General features: G+C 34.0%; 1 protein-coding gene across 1 annotated transcript in view; it reads right to left on the bottom strand.

The window, feature by feature from the left end:
• Positions 1 to 2,973: 2,973 nt before the first annotated feature.
• LOC118193422 (fatty-acid amide hydrolase 2-like) overlaps positions 2,974 to 19,817 on the bottom strand; it is a 40,036-nt gene continuing 23,192 nt past the window's right edge. The window contains exons 5-7 of the mRNA XM_035364511.2: positions 13,865 to 14,019; positions 7,476 to 7,574; positions 2,974 to 3,632 (exon numbers count right to left, since the gene is read on the bottom strand). Coding sequence (XP_035220402.1) covers positions 3,033 to 3,632; positions 7,476 to 7,574; positions 13,865 to 14,019 — 854 coding nt within the window. The 3' untranslated portion in view covers positions 2,974 to 3,032. The remainder of the gene's footprint in view (positions 3,633 to 7,475; positions 7,575 to 13,864; positions 14,020 to 19,817) is intronic.

Here is a 19,817-nt window from a genome sequence, read left to right as displayed (position 1 = left end):
TTTTGGATAATTTTTTTTAATAAACGTCTTACCTGTTTCAAACCCTTCCTCTTCTGAAAAGCTTTCTTTTTCGGGAAGCAATCAGAATCGTAGGAAATTGTAAAACTTCTAACGTTTTCTTGAAAGTATGAATTTTTTTTTGGTAAGTAATAAATAAATTTATTTGTTTGCCCTGAAGGATTAAATTAAGCTCATTGTAAAAATATTACTTAAATGGAAAATTTTAAGCAGCCAATTTCTATCAAATAATCGACTTTTCAGCTCGAAAATATGTTCTAAAACGTCTCGCAGCTCTTCCGTTAGCTCAAATTACGGGTTAGTGTCTTTCCTCGAGATAAACACCTGAAATCAGTATGTAGAGAAGGGATGTATGTACACCTCCCATGTCCTCTTTTAGTATTTTGAATAAAAGACTAGTTAATGGTAGAGACTTTATAAAGTTAATGACTTTGACGACTTCATCAAAAGCAATATGTGAGGGATATTTTTTTGCAGCAAGTGTGCCTGTCTATGGATCATGCAGTGGATACAAGAAGAGTTTGGGGCGATATTTTTTTAAACAAGGTACCAATTTTGGTTAACATCAATTATTATCAGATAACGTTGCTTAATATTGGCAACGTTATCTGATAATAATTAATCGATGTCTACCAGAATCTTTTCATTCACAGAAAACAGCGATGTTATATTTCATTGCTGAAGACACTAGCATTTCTGTTCTAATACCTATTTGAAATTTCATGTATTAAGTGCTGCCTTACCCTTTATCCTGCTATAGTTAGTGCCATGCAACTACACGTGTACGATCTATGGTGAAATTCGTGGTGTCTCTCCCTACAAATTCAACGAATAGTATTAATACATATAACTAAAGCGTTTTGTACTACACTAACATCTGCTTTTTAAGTTCTCGTTGCAGCGCTTCCACTAGATATTAAAGCATAACAGGAATCAAAGTTATTTCGACTCTTCCACTTTCAAGGGGTTTGACTTGTAGATGAATTAAATATACCAAGTTCTGTAGTGAAGTCCTAAAATTGAGCAAACATCCACCTGAATCCACATCAATCGTATGGCATATGAAGGTTCCCAAAGAAAAGGGAATAAAAAATTTTACAGATGGATCAATTATCCAAGATAAAGCTGGAGCTGCATTTATAGCTTACAAAGATAAGCAAGTTATAATATGTAAAAACTTTACAAGGACTTTAAAGGATACAAGCACAGTTTACCAAGCCGAAGCAATAGTTTTGAAAGAAGCCATTCTACAGCTAAATGACTTTCTGAAAGTAATAAGTCACGATATGCGAGCATTTATACAAATAACCAAGATGTTTTAAAGGCGTTATGTTCCACGAAGGAAAAACCTTTACTTAATCAAACTCTTCGAGAAACAATAAATATGGAAATGAATATTCGACCTATTACATACTGCAGATATCAGAGTTCATAGTTTCGCCAAGTTTTGAGGAAATTAAAATGAATCCAAACTTTTCGTCCCTAAAAACAAATAAAATTATCCTTTGAAATTGAGGATTTCGTTTAACACTCTTCTGTAATTACCACCTCCAAGTAAAGATTTATTTGGTATCTAGCTATGAGTGAAAAGCTAGGAATACGTATGACTCTTCAGAGAAGCATGAGAAATCCGTTTTACAACATTTTGCTTTTCCCATTCCATGAAAATGAATACAGTTTCTTATTATTAGTAAAAATTAAATATATGGGATTTAACTCAGTGTCTGTTGCTTAGTTCGTTGAGGTAAGTTCGAAAATACTCTTTATAATCATGAAACTATACTGAAAGCTCCCTGTGAAAAGAAATCGCCAATTCGAAATTTCAGAAACTTATCTTCTTACATTCGCTACCTTCAGATGCTATTCATTAATGTTGTTCGCTGCAGTTTTTTCCAATTTTTTTTCGGATTTCATATAGCTCGAATCCCACATATTCTTCATTCATTAGACCACTTGCTGTTTCCAAACTACTCATACAAAACTGAAAATATACTTCTTTTATATAATAAGTATAATATACTTAAGCGCTGAGAAATTGCTTATTATCTATATTAAACTTTTCCGCACAAAAAAGATTATCAGAAAATTTGACAAAGCTTTTGTTATAATCTTTGAAATATCTAGATAATAAACTAATACTCATTCTTTCTCGCATATATGATACCTCAAGAGATGGTGTAAAAACCGAAGTGCTGTGATCGTGACAACAATATCAGTCTTCACAAAAAATAAGTGGTAAATCACGATGTTACATACATAATTCCACAAAACGTGAGTGTTAAGTCACGCAGAATAACTCGTGATTTCTGTAAAGCTGCAAGAGCTGACATTAAAATGATTAATTCCTGTGATTTTATATCAATAATGAAACAAAGACATTAATTTTTTACTGTCAGTTTAATGTGTACCTGTGATGCCATCTGGTGGCAAAAATAATCTTTGATGTTCTGAATAGCGATATATTTCGTTTTGGACTGAAAAACTCATATAATAGAGAGTCTAATAGAAGGTAGCATACTAAAAGTGATACCTATTTGATGGTGATCTATCCAGAAATGTTTCCTGTGTCAATAATAACTCATATATTATCATCACAGCGCAATTCAGAACTAGCAATTCCATTGTCAAATATTCATCTTTTGATAGAAATATAGAAGTGAATGAAAGTAAGGTTGCTTTCACAGATGAAAACGAAAACTGCGGAAACAGCTTTTACTCAAGCCCTTAGCAAATAGTAAGGCATTTCGAATTTAAGGACTGTGCTGGTAATTTGTCAATGTATTATTCATTTATCCTATACATTTTCCTTAGTTAATAATACCTTATAATTCATTCAACAATTGGTTTTTTTATACTTCAAGTGTTTTCAATAACTGACTGTTTGGAAAATCTTATTTGAAATACCATAGCATAAAACGTATTGCATTAATGGCAATATAAATAGAAAACATTAGGTACAGGTAAATTTAACGCTTTATAAAAAATAACATTTCTTAATATAAGAAAGTCACACATCACACAATAGGGCCAGGACAAACCCATCCTCCAAATTCACGCTCAATTTCTCTGGCTACTGCTAAATTTAAGTAATCATTTCTTAATCCTGTAACAACTTGCACACCTATAGGCAATCCATTTTCATCCAATCCTACTGGGCAGTGAGTAGCCGGCAATCCCAGTATATTGAATATAGCTACATAGCCACAATTTTGAGGCCTCAAAGTATTGGCATAATGATAAGCGGCGGACTGTGGTAATGTTGGCATAACGAAAATGCAATCATCTTGCAACAAGTTCTGGAAGTCTTTCTCTAACCGTTTCTGGATTCGAATAAAGGGTTCTGCGTCGGCTTTGCTTTTAGGACCCAAGTATTTTTCAACCATGACGGTAGTGACTGCTGGAAGAGAATAGTCTGACCAGCCAAACAAACCGGAAACGAATTCTTTGAAAACGGAAGTTGAACTATCTTCACCAAAAACTCGGGCTTCTACTCGAGCTACATCTGCCACTGCTGCCGATACGGCATGGCCCCAGATTTGAAATCCGTATTTCAGACCTCTTATGTGAACCTTCTGAGGAGGCACATCGCATATCTTCCGGAAATGTGTTATAACCTGAAGCAAAATTTAGAAAAAAAATATTCAGTAAAATTACACAGGATAAAATGTAATAAATAATCAATAAAATAAGTAATAAATTGTAACTTAAAAATTAAAGAAAAGATTCACGGTGTAATACATTACAGAGAGCTACGTAGATGATTCAAATATATTTATCCAAACATTGTGTATATTTTACACATTGACCTATTTGACGAAAAATTGACCTTTAATACAAAATTAGGCATTAAAATTCAATTTTATGAAAATCAAAAACTGTCATATTTATTATACAGGTAAGTTATGATACAAATATGAAAGGATTATAATTACGCCTCATTTAGACATCTGCAACATAAAGTATGGGTACTTTCTTCCTATCTCAAACATAAGAAAGTAATGATGCTGAATGCTCATATTTTAGCCTAATTCTCAAGAGACAGCGCAAGAACAGGAAATTTTAGGTAGTCAGAAATATAAGATATATGCAGCAAGTGAAAATATGAAGAAAATTATACGGAATTTAATATCATGTATCTGTGATGTATCTGTGGGGAAATGGGTTGCATGTAGGTTAACTGAGTAATCTGTTTCTAAGATTATTTAAAGGTGTCAGGATAATTAATAAAAGAAGTAGTATTCTCAATTTTAGAGCAGAACGTTGTTTATCTAATACAGAAGATCCTTTAATCCATTAAAAGCCATTGTTTCTTTTTATGGGACGCATATTTGTATGGTTATAAAATTATGAAAAATGTAAATAAGTTATTAATCTTTCCCTCGTAAGATATTGTTTTCTAAGCTAATATGTAAGTATTAGTATAAGCTAAGTATGTAGATCTCTAAGTTTAACCTGGCCACTTCTCTCATAGGCGTGAAGAATAACACAACAGGGAAAGGGTGTAAAGAGCCTTTTTTATTTATCACAACTCTTTAACAGAAAGGCATGGACTTCGTACTTACAAAAAACACCGACTACTTACGGTGAAAACTCAAAAGTAAATTTAACAATAAGTTCTGAAGGCGTAATGCTTGACTTAATGCTAGACTACACAATTTAATTTACCCTAACAGGCTGACTCATTAGCCTACACCAGCGACAGACTAATTAAACTGCCAGAATGCGTAGCCCCTACTACGATTAATAGCTGGAGGACAAAATAGCAAACGTGTGCTACACTAGCGAAATCACGCTCTGCTTGACCTGCTCGTTTCACCCGTTTGTATACTCTCTTTCGCCTACTTAGTTTGCATCCTTGAGAGAAAATGCAAGGAGAAATAGAGAATTCAGAAAAGATACCAAAGTAAAATAGCTGGTTAGTGAACTAAGGGAAACCCTAGATCCTGAGCGAGTATTTGGTATGTTTTCTAACCATAAAATAAAAATAGATGTAAAGCGTTAACAAACTTTGACATCAGATGTCCTTAAACGTGCATAATTTCAGAGTGATGCAGTGTGACTCACGTGATCGCTTTTAGTATCAGGCAGCGATTATTGATTAGTGAATTATCTTGAAAAATCGTCAGTAGATATAATAATAAAGTTACGATTGTATATTAAAATACAATAGTAATTTAAAATTTAAGTATAATTACGATTAAGCTTAAATTTCTGTACCCTTCTAGTGACTGTAGAAGGTGCAAACAATCAACATTTTTCATATAAACATATATTTGAATTCCTATCCTTAACGCGTTAAAGTCAGTTTTCAAATGCTGTGGAGAACATCATTTAGTAAGTACTAAGGAAACTTCGAGTTGATTTTGAGTATTTCATTCCGCAAAATTTGGAGCCTTTTAATGTTTTCAATTAATATAATAATCCAAGGAGGAAAAGCATAGCACAAAGTATGTCTAATCACGTCAGATTGGCATGTCTTTCATGAGAAGATCCAACAGGTGCCTGAATTTGTATAATATTACAACGACAATTAAGCGTAGCTGTTAACAAAGCAGAGTTTTCAGAAATCTAAAACAGCATTTCTCGATCTATGTTCCGCAGACTACATGCAGTCTTCGAAGTCCACGCTTGTGGTCCTCCTAGTTTTCCAAAAAACACGAAAAATAAAATTCAAATAAATTACCTATGCCTCACCACACCACATCGAAATATATTCATAGTTTGTGAATTACAGATGACAATCATCTGCTATTTTTTCATACGAAACAGACATTTTATGAAATTTATTACTGGTTACCCTATCTACAAACTTTTTACTCTTATCTGTAAAAGAAGGCTTTAAAGCACCATAACTATGGTCCTTCTTAACAGCATACATCAAACACAGGACAGTTATGCAAAGAATCGGCAAGCTTATCTATTCATTAATGTGAGTAATAGCATTTATTTAATTTTTAATTACTATTATAATGTTCATACCAACTCTAACAGCCTTGAATTATTAAAAACAGATATAAATTTTCATCCGTTAACTTAATTGCCTAAAATATATATAAAGTTGTATGAATTTTAATTAATTGTATCTTAAAAATATTAAGTATACTCGTAGTTTTCTTTTTCCTTCCGATGGCGGGCCCTCAGCCGACTTTGGCTTGGCCACAACTGGTGGTCACTTTGTTATGGAGGCCTTCCTTGCCTGCTATTTTCTGATGGTGCATGGCATTTTTGCATCCTATCTGTTTGCTTTGGATTGCACCACACAGATTCATGCATATGCGGGTCATCGAGTACCATCGATCACTGCATGTTCGAATGCGAAATAACAAAAGACCTATATTTCCGGCCGTATACAGCTGGAAATGCCCAGGTATCACTGGAATAACTCTAAAAGAGTAAGCTACTACGAAACAAACTTAGAACTCTCATAGACTACCTGGAAACGAACTGCGAAAATCTAAAAGCAGTCTAGAATTTTTGTCCCATCTTAAGTGTTCTGTACCAGTAACCGGCACAGAATGCCAGGCAGATATAAAATGGTGCTCTGTATATAAATGAACCGCACATGTGTTTCAATGAGCATATAAATTTTTAATTCTATACACTGATTTGTATTCCTCAGCGTCACCTATCAGGTAGACTATACATAAGTGAATTGTAAGCAAATTATTAATAAGTGAATAACACAAGTGACTACAACGAAATGCGACACTTCTTATATCCAAGTTACCCCTGACTTCTACAGTCAAGTAGTTAGTAGCGGAATTTAGATTCTGAGTTTACAGAGAACAAACATTCTCTGTAAACTGAGAATCACAATGCATAAAAATTGATAAAATCGTCATTCAGCACAGTCAAAGTCTTGACAGGGTCTCTTTAATAACCACAGGTCACAAATACCCATCTTCTGAAGTAACTTTATAAATTCCGCTACAAATTTTAATATTCCATAGAGATTGTTGGCTGGGCTAGTGACAATAGAATGCTCCACCAATTGAGTACAAATGCTGATAGTCATATAACAGACGATACAGACACTCAGCCAGTGGTAAGTAAATAAGTATGAAGGGGATGGACAGTTACAACCATACCTTCTGCTGTATTCGAACCCGGGCCCTTTGGTATCGCAGTCGGCTTCCCTAATCTTTATCCCAGCTGAACGTCAGTATACTCGTACTAACATATATTAAAAAATTTCTTTATATGACGCACGAGTAAGATGATCCTCAGAACATTCTAATTTATAAAAGTGGTTCCCCCTTGAAAGGAATTTGAAAAAGCTGATCTAAAACATGCATGCATGTACACTAAATTCCTGCATGAAAAGTTTTACCTTTGTGTACTGTTGTATTTTTCTAATTAAATTTGTAATGACGATCAGTACTTAGTGATTGAAAAAGTATAATTTTAATTATCTCAAACAAAATTGTTTCCATTAATGTATAAAAGAAAAGCATTACCTTTCTCACCGCATTCCTCACTCCTTCCGCAGCCGGCGAAGTGATATAACTTTCTCCGTCGTCTTCCATATAAAACACCTTTAATGCCTTCAGTGTAACCTTTAAAAAAAAAAGAATAAAAAAATTAGGAATGCAGTATTTCTTCTTACAATAAAAATTTTTACAAACAAATTTTTGATAGTTAAAAAAAGGAAATAAATTTAAAAAGAGAAATAGAAATGAGAACTTCTGCGAATTTATTTTCAGAAAATGGAGATGGAAAGATTTATGATTTCGTAACATTTCTGCCGTACTGCTAATTAATTATATATACTTATTTGTTGAGAAGAAATACCTATGAAATATAATAATACTGATCCTTTACAAAACGTTTAATTAACATAAGATCTATAAAGGATGTCCCAGAAGATTTTCGACAACCCTATAGGGTGTTTTGGGGCACTGTAAGGAGAAAATGCTGTTGTAATCGTTTCGTTTCATTGCTGACTTCAGAGTGAAATAGAGTTAGACCGCTGAGCATATGGAGAAAATTTACGTCTCTTTTATATTCCTTTTGTGTATAGATTGAAAAACTTTAAACTCATCGATTTCTTCTTGGAATCTTGTGAAATTACTTTCCTACGTGAAGTCCATAAACAACGCAAAGGAACTCAATGCCTAATTTAAACAGACTTCGGTAGCATTCGCATGACTTATCAAACAATTCAAAGTTCGACGATGCATCGCCGTTTGAGATCCTGTCAACAGTCGGCTAACTGAGCATTTTTATGTTATAGCTCATGCAGAGTACAGCATCCGGCATTCTAGTAGATACGTAAGATACGTAATGCCGTTACATCGTTCAATATTTTAAAAAATATGTATTGTAATAGCGTAATACATATTGCCTCATTTACGGTGCATAGTAAAGGACGTATCATAATTTATCGTTTGATATGTGTGCAACCTTCATTAACTTTCCTTCATTAACATGCACAGATGTTCTATTAGTTCGCCACTTAGGCGCGCATCTTCCATAATTATTGGCATAAATATATTTCCTGTACTCCCAGCTATTTGCCATCTTGTTTGAATTTAACCTATATGCTTATATATATAGTATACTTTCAGCTTTCGCAAGCGTTGAAGTCCGATGTAAACCTGCATGAGCCCGGGCCCTTCGGTACCAAGTCATAATTAGTAATAAATTCTGAAACTAAATAATTAAGATCACAAAACTTATTTGTGGTTATATAATGAATGTCCTTTTATTCGCTGGTTAGAAGTAATATCAAGAATTTTAATGCCATTTATCTTCTACACATAGAGCTTACCTTTATGTAGAGTGCTTCAAAAAGAGTAAATTTTACGTCCTTGAAAAATTCTTATTTGGTACACTATAAAAATGTATCATGAAAAGCCTAATAACGAAACGAAGAGAGATTATATTGCCGTATTTAATTACGTTCAACATGCTATCTATATACATAATTATTTCCCAGTGCTTTAGTGGACGAAATGCGAGAGAAGTTTCCGTGTTGCATATAACATAAACCCATAACTCTTATTTCCACATCAGTGGAAAGTAGCAAATAAGAACTTAACTTGGGACAGTGTGGTAGATTTCTGCGAATCGATCACAGACATAAACCTTGTGATCGATTTCTAACGGGAATTTTAAATGAAACCACGTGAATACTGCTACTACCACGTTGTAAAAAATTCATTTCATATATGCTGCAGTAGTATATTTCAAAAAAATGATTGACTAAATATCTAATGCAGCAGTTATTGCAATACTGGTTATCGTTTCAATATATTTCAGTTTCAGCGACAAGATGCGGCTTATAAAAAGATTGAACTAGCAAATTTTAATTTTTTCTCTGTCAGATCATATACGATTGGTTTTTACACTATATGGAATAGCTATTCTACAAGCAAATGAAAGCTATTCCATTTTGTAACACCACCTTGTATTTTTAACTCAAAATACTCCTGTTTTCCAAGATAATGTTTATTCGTTTATTGTCAATGTTTTATTTTACTGCAAAATAAAAAATTTTGTTTCAGAGCCTGCATGCTTTGTTTCGTTCCTTTAAATATAGATTGACAAAATTAAAACGGAAATAATATTTAAAAGAAAATGAAAGCTTTCAGATTTTATATTATGCCCAAACCAGCGTCTTTTTTTTATTTTATTTTATTTTTTTTTTCCATTTATACACACATACACTTTTCGAGAGCATTGGGCTAACGCCACATTGTGCTAAAAATTTTGATGACTTTATGTATTTATGTACCGTTTTTTTTTTTTTCTTTCAGAATGAGATAAACATACATACATTCATGTAGATTCTTCATTATATAGTTTCTTTAAATAAAATACAGGACGATAATATTTGGTGGCAACAATTTGAAAGCGAATCTGACGTTTAAAGTGATTCGACGCAAAAAGTCGTTTCGAGACCAATAGACCTCTTGGGCTCACGCCCATTTGGGTTAATAATTGCCAGTATTTTGTGATTTTATATTCTCATTAACACAAGTAAAACTTATGAACATCTTTTTTCTTCTTTTAATGCTAATTATAAACATTAAAGATAAATACTAAATTAAAGCAAACTATCTTATGTCTTTTTTTTTTTTTTTTTTCAATATCTCTTCCTTTTGCTTTGTTTTGGATTAACCAGTTGAAGTTAGGACGTTTTACGACCTTAACTTCATAGGCTTTGTAAATAATTATCTCCTTTTCCCTTGAGTGATCTTGCAGTGTAAGTAATTAGCATATCGAGCTAGAAGGAGGAAGATCTGGAGTTTGAATACTGGCCAGAGCTCACTAAATGTTTTCATGTTTTCTATTCAGAAAAGCCTAATATATTGTTTTTTATATAAATCGGGATTCAAATCACTATCTATTACTGCTTACGTTCGACGTGTTATTTCTCTTTTTCTGGGGTAAATTAAAGAAATTTTAATTCATATGAGCTTAAGATGAGAAATTTTAAGTCATATATATAAAAATTCTTAATTTCTCTGCCTTAATTTTTCTATTTTTCTTGTTATATGGGTAATGTAATATAATCTACTTGTATAAATAATGCAATGTGTAAAAATAAAAAATAGGAAATGTTTTATTTTTTGAAATTAAATGCTTTATGAGAAAGAACATAAGAGTAAAGAGGAGGACTCACGAAAGATGATTCAAATCTAGAAGGTTTAAAATGCTAAATAATTGAAATTAAGTATCACTTCTCTGTTCACATAGTTGTTTGCAATACAATTCCCTGCATAATCTGAAATAAAATTGTATACAAGTCTCTTCTTCGTGAGTTTCTTTTCATATTTATTTACTCTTATTAATTTCCCTTCTACATTATTATCGCTATTACTTGTTCTTTAAAACAAATTTGGTGTTTAGGATCCCATGTGAGCCTGCGCCCGCCTGCAAATTTTTAAAATGATAATAGCTGTAAAGGTTAACTTTTAACTTCAGTCAATCACTTTTAATCTCTATCAAGTTAAATTTTCCTTTCTTTCATATGTTATTCAAAATTATTTAAAAATAATTTTAATCTTTCAAATTTGGGTAAAAATTATATACACTCTTTTGAAAACAAAATCGAAGCACCATGAAGGAAGTGGTTGTTTTTGATGAAATTGAATATGTGTATAGCTCATATACAGATAATAAAATGATTAAAAAGTCAAGTACCTGTTCACGGTCATAGTACCAGTTCACGGCTTATAATGAACCAATGAATGTTCAGATTAGTAGTTAGTTGAACCGCCCCTGGCGGCAATGCATGCTTGAATTCGTCGAGGCAAGGAGTGGTAGAGGCTCCTAATGTTATCCTGCGACACATTCTGTCAGGCATTTATCAGTTGTCACTCCAGATCTGCAATATTTTGTGGTGCCCGAATCTGCGGCCTTCTATGTTCCAGGCATTCTCGATTGGTGAAAGGTCTGGTGACCTTGCTCGCCAAGGAAGAGTATCAACCGCACGGAGACAATCCAGAGATATGCGAGCGGTATGTGGCCTGGCATTATCTTGTTGGAAAATGGCCCCAGGATGATGTGGCATTAAATAGTAATGCAACCGGCCACAGGATGGTATCAACATATCGTTGGGCTGTTAAAGATGTACGGAGGATGACTAAAGATGACCTGCTATCATAAGAAATAGCGCCCCACATCACATATCACACACCATCACACCAGGGTTTATGGCTGTATGTCTTACAAAGGCTGATTGGACCGCTGGCCCCGTCCTCTCCAGAAACGAACACGGTGGTCATCTGCGTCAAGAGTGAAGCGGTATTCATCGCTGAACATTATACGATGCCAGTCTGATGGCAGCCATGATGATCGGTTGCGACACCTCTCCAGACGACTCCGCCGATGTTGTGGGGACAAAGGCAAACGTCTTAAAGGCCTCTATGTGTGTACAGATTCTAAGAAACTATATAAATGGTTAAGTTTTTCCTTTATTTTAAAATGGTCCTGAAGCACTGCATGGTATTGTCACCAAAGAGATCTACGCCATCTTTTCAGCTTGTTTAGGATATCACGTTTGATTGTAATCTGAAGCTGTTCCCTTTCCTCAGAAGATCCTTGTTAGTTTCAGTGGGTACGGATATTTCGTACTCTTCTTCTCCTTATCCGAAGAAACGTCTCTGAACTTTAAACTTTTCACCGCTAATATATAGAATTAAAAAATATTCTTACTAACAAACTCATCAGCTTATTATCTTCGTTTGTGTACAGTTATGTTTCCTGCATTGAAGTATCGAGCCATATTTACCTACAGTTCCAAATGTGGAACCTAGTTGTTTATACGCCGCCTAGACAGTATAGTGGTTAGGGGAGCCGACTGCGATACCTAAGGACCCGTGTTTGAATCCTGGAAAAGGCATGGTTGTATTTCTCCTCCCCCTCATAGGAGGCAAAAGTGGCCCACCTAGTAGATGCCTCCAGAATAAAGTGTCCATCGCTTCTGGCATTAGTTGTGGCCAATGTCTGTAGACGATCTGGGCCCGCCACTGGGGGTAGGAAGTTCTTTATTCAAGACAGTTTTAGGTTCGTGCACGGGTTCATTACATGAGGCATAAATGTAATTTAGTAGGTTAATAGATTTTATAACCTCATCTCTAATATCACCAATTTAATATGAAATTCACTTTTATGTTGCCTAGATTGTGCATGAATTAATTTGTTTGGACAAAATGGGCAGAAAGGGAACACGCGGTGAAGAGGTGATTGTATTAAAAGTTATGAAATCTAAATTAAAGGGAATATGCATTTTTTTAAAACGTTTGCTATTTATCACAATCATGCATGTTCTCTTTCCTATCGTTTTATCAACGATCTAGTCAACTGTATATTAATATATAAATATCGTCATTATTTCTACCACTATCCTGTGTCTGCGCAGATACAAAACGAATGGTTCATTGCCAGACTACATTGGGCAATTCCGACTGCTGGTAATTGAAGAGAATAAAATGTGGTGACTAAATTCGACCCTTGCGAGTTATAATGAATCAAATAATAATAAACGAAAAATTATATTATTACAAAGAGGGTATAAAATTAGCAAATAATAAATCATGACATTATTTTCAAATTCTTAATTTTATTTTGTAAATATTATGTTAATTTTATTAACAGTTAAATTTTAAGTTAAAGTTCCTTTCCTGTCAAATTCTTAACTTCAACTCTTCCGGCCAGAACGTAGTTTTGGAATTTGCTGAATATTTAATGAGAAGGAGCGGTATTTAAACCAAAGTTACTTACTGAGACAGAGAGAGAAACAGAGTTTCTGAACTAGGCGCGTCTGCCTTTTTGGCCGCTCTCTCTCTCAAAGCTGTTTTACGCTCGGCCGTACTCAGGCCCTTGCTAAGCTTCGTAGTAAAATAAGTTAAGCGGCCAACTCTCATTGAACCTTGATAGCTTTGGATATACTTAGTTAGTTAATCTTAGTTTTAGTTTAATCCTTAGTCTTTTAAGTTCAAGTCCAAAGTGCGGACATTATTTGTACACTCCCAGGCAGAGTTTTGTTAAATCTTATCGAAACAATAAAGGGTTATTTACCCTTCTCTCTTGTTGTTTCCTGTCTTCGAACTCTAGCGATTATTCGCTTATCAGTTCCTAGGCTCCTCACTTCCAACATTAACTTAGGGTTTCAAGTGAGGGACCTTACAATTTCATTGATTAATGTGAGAAAAATGAGTTATAAGAAATGTTCAGATGCAATATTAACTGCAAGATTTTCCAAACAACGCTTTCTCTTTCTTTCACAATGATAAAAGTTATTAATCTGGAAGATTTTATATGTTTATTTGAAGGTAAGAAATATGATGGTGACCTCTAAAACTAGATACAAACAAAATTACAAAATAGTAATATTTACCTTTCTTTCTAGCTGCAGAAATGTAGCATTGGGACCGGCCATAATACGGAGCATAACTTTCAGATCAGTTGCATACCTGCACATTGGTCCAGTACCTATGTATTGTTGTAAAACAGGTTCAGTAGGTGGATAATGGCCCCGATTCGGTACAATACCTAGGAAATGAAAACACATTCGACATTTATATCCTTTTATTTTTATTGCGATATTTCTATATTTGTTAGTGTAGTCGTAAATGGGTATTGAATCATTATTTAAGGATTTAAAATATAAACTGAATATCAGATATTTGCGGGTGTAGGAAATGAAAATAATGGCCTAATTAATGGAGTTTTTTTAAAATTTATATCATTCTTTGAAATTTTTATTTTGTGTGCTTGAAAGCTATTTAACGTACAATTTTGTTCTGAAATGTGTTGCGAGCATGCTTTATTATGTTTAAAATTTTAAAAGTAAATATTTTCTAAATACGAAAAAATGTAGGTGAATTATTTATATTTTTTCTTATACACTAAATAAATGCTCATGAAATTCGTTCTTCACATTTTTGAAATTCCCAATAATTGAGGCTGTAAAGCCCTGAACTCTAAAGGGCTGTTCACTCTGGGGTTTATCTGAGCTAACGGAGTCAGTTCCATATGTCGACTATCTCCGCTATGCCTGCACTTCAAATTTTTCAACTTAGAGCCTACGGTAGAAAACTGGTTTTGGAGATGGGTCGACTACGTCAGCTGTGTCCTTAGCTCAGATAACCCTAGTGGGAACGGCCCTGTAGAGACATTAGGTATTTTTGGAAGCAGGAAAGATGAAACGAGTAATCACCTTCGCCGGGAATCGAACCACAGACCTCTGGAATACTGGCCCAGCGTGGCGTGCAGAACCACTAAACCACGAAGGCAAACTAGGAAGGCGGAAGAAATACCTTATACACTTCCCGATAGCGCATAAGATTATGAAGATTATTAACAACAATAAAGAAGCCATTGGCATTGTGTGATTCGTGCATTTGTATAGTTGTGTGGTGATTTTTGTACTGGCGTAGCCCGTATATGGTCATAGGGCAAACTTTGTTTTGCAAGATGGACCGGGCTACGCCCTAACGAAACAAAACAAAACACTCCTGCTTTTAAAGGGCGACTGGGGTTTATAGAACCCAATCACAAAATCCTGGGTGAGGAGAATCATCATCCAACACCTTTTTAGTTCGGGCGCCACTGTAGAGACATTAGGTATTTTTGAAACAGACAAGATGAAAAGGAGCAATCGCCTTCGCCGGGAATCGAATCACGGACCTCTGGAATACTAGCCCAGCGTGCAGAACCACTACACCATGAAGGCACTCTAGGAAGGCAAAAGAAACACCTTATAAGCTAGTCGACACATGGAACTGACTCCGTTAGCTCAGTTAAATTCCATTGTGAATGGCTCTTAATAGTTAATACAGTGTTTGATTCTATAAAGCTAGCAGTATGTGTCTTTTATGGCTTTTATCATGTGCACTGTGAATGCGAAGTAATTTCCCTTAGAAAACTCGCTGTGAACGCAAACAAGTCTTGAATGGTTTATCATAATAAATAACATAGTGTCTTACTATAAATAAAAAACCGTGAACAGTTCAGATTTTGAGGAACTTAATAATAGCAGAAGAATTTTGGCATAAAAGGAAATTTGTGCTCACTCAAGTTTATTAGTATTTTTTCTTGATATTTGTTTTTAAATAAAGTTAAATATATTAAATTTGTTGTTTTTCCAGACATTTAATTTTTAAGAATGAAATAATGTCCATAACATGCTCTAATACACGTACGGACAAGTACTAATACACGTTTTTTGGAGAAAATAAACATAATTAAGATAAAATGCAACTTTTTGCATAATTTTTTATATAATTATGATAAAACGCAGCTTTATATTATTCAGAAAGGCAAATAAAGGAAATAATGTAGTTAGACAATTAACATAACTGTTCAAACATACCAATATTTCCGATAACATGCTTGGATTGTATAGTTATTCCTTTCATGCTTTACTGTGGAGTAATGACAATCATATCAATCTGATAATTCGACGATGTAGATTAGAGCTTAGTCTATTTTTTTCCTAACATATTTAAGTTTACATTCACAATTTAAATTTTACTTAGTAATACAGCTATAGAAAATTTTTTTGATGTGTTGAATTAAAATTTCATCATTATTAATGAAGATAAAAATTAAAAATACCCTTATTTACTGCTATATGAAATAATAAATAATAATAAAATCTAATTTTTTTATCTTGGTTATTTCTGTAACCATGATTTTCAGAAAAATTTTCTAAGTTCTACTGAGATAAATTCTAGCAAAGAAGAAAGGATAATTCCCTCTTTTCCTTAAACACAAAATAAAATTTCATTGTGCGTATTTTAAGTTATTAATGTGTTTTTCTGAATTTCGATTCTTATTGTATTTCTTTTGATTTTAAAATACACAAATACACAAGTAAGCATACCATAAAGTTAAGAATCGTAAATGGAATAGGAGGAAAGGGCTTGTCATAAAGATAAATGTTTTACTTGGTATGATAATAGATTCGATGGGAATTAAGCGATTGCTAGCAAGACTACAATTTCGAACATTCTACCCACAGAATGTTATAGCCAAAAACTGACAAGACGATATCTGAATGGGAATTTATTTATCAAATTTTGAAGTAAGCATTTATGAAAGAATTATATATATTGGAACCTCAGCTCAACATTATGCGTCTCATTCGACATCAGGTGTAAATCAAGAACTTGTTAATTTTATTTTGCAACTGTTAAAAGTAATTTTGCGATTTGAGTTGTTTTGTTTTGCCAACTAAGCGTTTATGATAGCAGATATCGTCTTTCCTTCATTTCTAGGATGTTTTGTTTACGTTAAAAATATTTATATTTCATCTGCTCTGTGATCGCAATAAATAATAACAAAATTTTAATTTTTACCTTGGCCATTTCTATAGGCATGAATTTCAGAGAAAAATTCATGTTCTGCTGTGATATCTTCAAAACAGGAACGCCTTAATTTTATTTTGAAATGCAACTTCTCAAAGTAATTTAGTAACTTTTTGATTCATGTTGCTTTGTTTTGCTAACTATGGGTAAGCATTTATAATAGAAGATACTTTGTTTTATCTTTTTGTGGCGTGTTTTGTTTTCAAATTAATTAAGAGGAAATGAACTGGAGATAGATCACTAAGTAAGTATTTCTACTACTGGTGTTTCATCATAAAGTGAGAAACTGAAACGCCCTAGAATTTCGTCGTTAAATTGCACTCATTTTGCAAACGATGTACAATAAAATTTATTTAAACTTTTTCTTTAAGCTGAATTTCTTTCTTTTCTTTAACAAGAATAATCGCTAATTATCTTGAATGTCACTTAAATAAATCTTTTCTTTATATTTCTTCTTCAGTAACTGATATGAGATATTGTTCTTAATACATGGCTTAATTTTCTCAAAATGCACTTTATAACAGAAAAAGAGAAGCACCAAGAAACCGATATTCGAATCGGACGAAAATCGGTAGATATGATGTACATATATCGAAACCGAAGCGCTAACAGTATCATAGAAATTGAATGTTTTATTCAAGAAATGCGGCTAAAAAGAGAAAAAAATAATAATGCGTTGGCCCTCATGCAAGTTGTTGTCCGACTGGGCATTGATTCATGATGTTGTCGCATGTCCTCTTTCGAGATTGCTTGCCGTACATATTCTAGCTGGCAAGTTAGAATGGCTGGATTGAAGGATGGTCGGAGACGCCTGCTCATCAGAGCTCAAACGTGCTTTGTCAACGAGAGATATAGCGATCTCGCCGGCTAGGGAAACATAAGAGAACGAAAATAAGTAGTTGAAAGGCATTTCGTGTGGTTGGGCACTATCTTGTTGAAATGTAATTTTAGGGGTCCATAAAAGGGAAGGCAACACTATGGAGGGTGAAAATCTAGTCAACATGGTGAGAATCCAAAATGTTACAATAGGTAAACTCTAGATCTTTTGGAAAGCATCGGATGTTCATCTCCTCAACCTTTCTTTGTAAAATCTTGCTTGCAATTTGTTTTCTTTACTTTTTTTAGTGTTAATTAATATGGGAAGGCATTACTAGTTGACCCACGGTATATCCCTTCTGTTCCTTCATACTTTTACCTGTACCAGTACCTGGCATGCTGTAGGGTGTCAGGGATGACAACTAAAGAAGGCTGGCCATCAAATGAAATGGCACCCATGCCACAACGCCTGGTTGTCGGGCTCTGTGATGGGCGAGAGTTAAGTGAGTATCCCACCGCTGTTCTGGACGTCTTCAGACACGTCTTTGCCGGCCATCGGGGCTCAGTTCGAAGCGGACTCGTCGTTGACAACAATTATTTTCTAGTGTATGAGATCCCAGGTCGAATGCACTCGGCACCACTGCAAACGTGCTTGGCGGTGCGCAAGGGTGAGAAGCAATCGGCGCAATAACCTCCTTAATCTCATCCCCCGTTTACTGAGTCTGCTTTCAATAGAATTTGCAGTCACTAGTGTCCCGATAACACGTCGGATCGTTGATAAGTTCATATCAGGGGCTATGAATGCTAATGCAACGATCACTCTGTCCTCGCGTTCTGTCGTCACTTTCATTCGACCACTACTTTCTTAACCGTCTGTACGGCCATGGTTCCCCATTCCTGCTAACACTGACGAATGGTAGTATCGCTCCTACCCAAATGTTTAGCGGTCCTACGATTTGATCAACCTGCTTGCTTTAACTTAGTTGCACGTCCTCTCTCAGCTGGTGCTTATACTGTCCGCAAAGCCATCTGAGGCACTGGTACACTCCACATGGGTAGACGGAACCACATTTTCATGGAAGTTATACATTAACATTGGGATGTTGTCTGTTTTATACACCATCCGTACACCCCGTTGAAATGCGCTGCAGCTCCAGTTTTTCAATTGTTGGTCTAAAATCGTTAATCACTTGCATAGTCTATTGTAAGGTTTGGGAATATGCAATTTCGTCCCATTCAAAAACTCCTTCTTGTCTTGATTTTCTGGTGAGACCTTTTTATATTATAGATAGTACCTTCTGTCAAATTCTTAAATAAGAAAAAAATTCTATACTTTATTAAATATTTAGTCACTTTAAATAAATAAAATCTTACTTATTTAAAAATCTTAGATCGTGACGGTAACATATCTACGCAATAGTGTGGATAAATGCCATTTTTAAAGTAGCAGTGCTATAGACGATTACCCTCACTGCGACTATATATTAGAACATAAGAGAATGAAGATTATTTGATAATTGTTTTGAATTCTAATGACAAAAAAAGACACTGACATTTATATGAATTTAGTGTTCGTAATTTGATGAGATAGAATTTATGGAAAAAGATTAATTTTGTCTCTCAGAATAAAAAATAAAAAAAATAAAACAAAAAAGAAGAAGAAGAAAAATTGTTTTACCATTTCATAGAAAAGTAGCCAACAATGAAGGTTACAACAAGATTAATGATCGAATGCAGTTCTATTAAAAATGATTCAGTAGGACTTAATAAAATGAAGGTAAACTACTTAAAATCGCTGCACGATTAACCCTTTGTTGCATATAAATAATCTAGAGAAGTTAAACGAAAATGTTTGTATTTTTCTACTTAAAATAACCTTAGTAATAATAAAAAAAAATTAATTTTATTCAAATTTCGTTTTAAATAATTGCTACAGTTTGTTTACTACAGTGGACAGCATGCATATACGTACATGATTACAAATCTCTTCCCAACGATTTACGGTCATTGCATTTGAAATCATTTCCTGCTTTTTTTGCAGTGATCATTACCATCTTCTAAATGGTAAATCTACTACAGACATGTACATACAGATCCCCCAAAATAGCTCCATTTCGTCGATTGTGATTGAATTCATTTTGCTACGATTTTGTAACTTGTACC

The sequence above is a fragment of the Stegodyphus dumicola genome, chromosome 9 (assembly GCF_044657685.1).
Source record: "Stegodyphus dumicola isolate Sdum_Otavi_A_Nest chromosome 9, ASM4465768v1".
In the NCBI taxonomy this organism is placed as follows: Eukaryota; Metazoa; Arthropoda; class Arachnida; order Araneae; family Eresidae; genus Stegodyphus; species Stegodyphus dumicola.
Note: the sequence above shows the minus strand (reverse complement) of the source record. Positions and strands in the feature narration are given on the sequence as shown.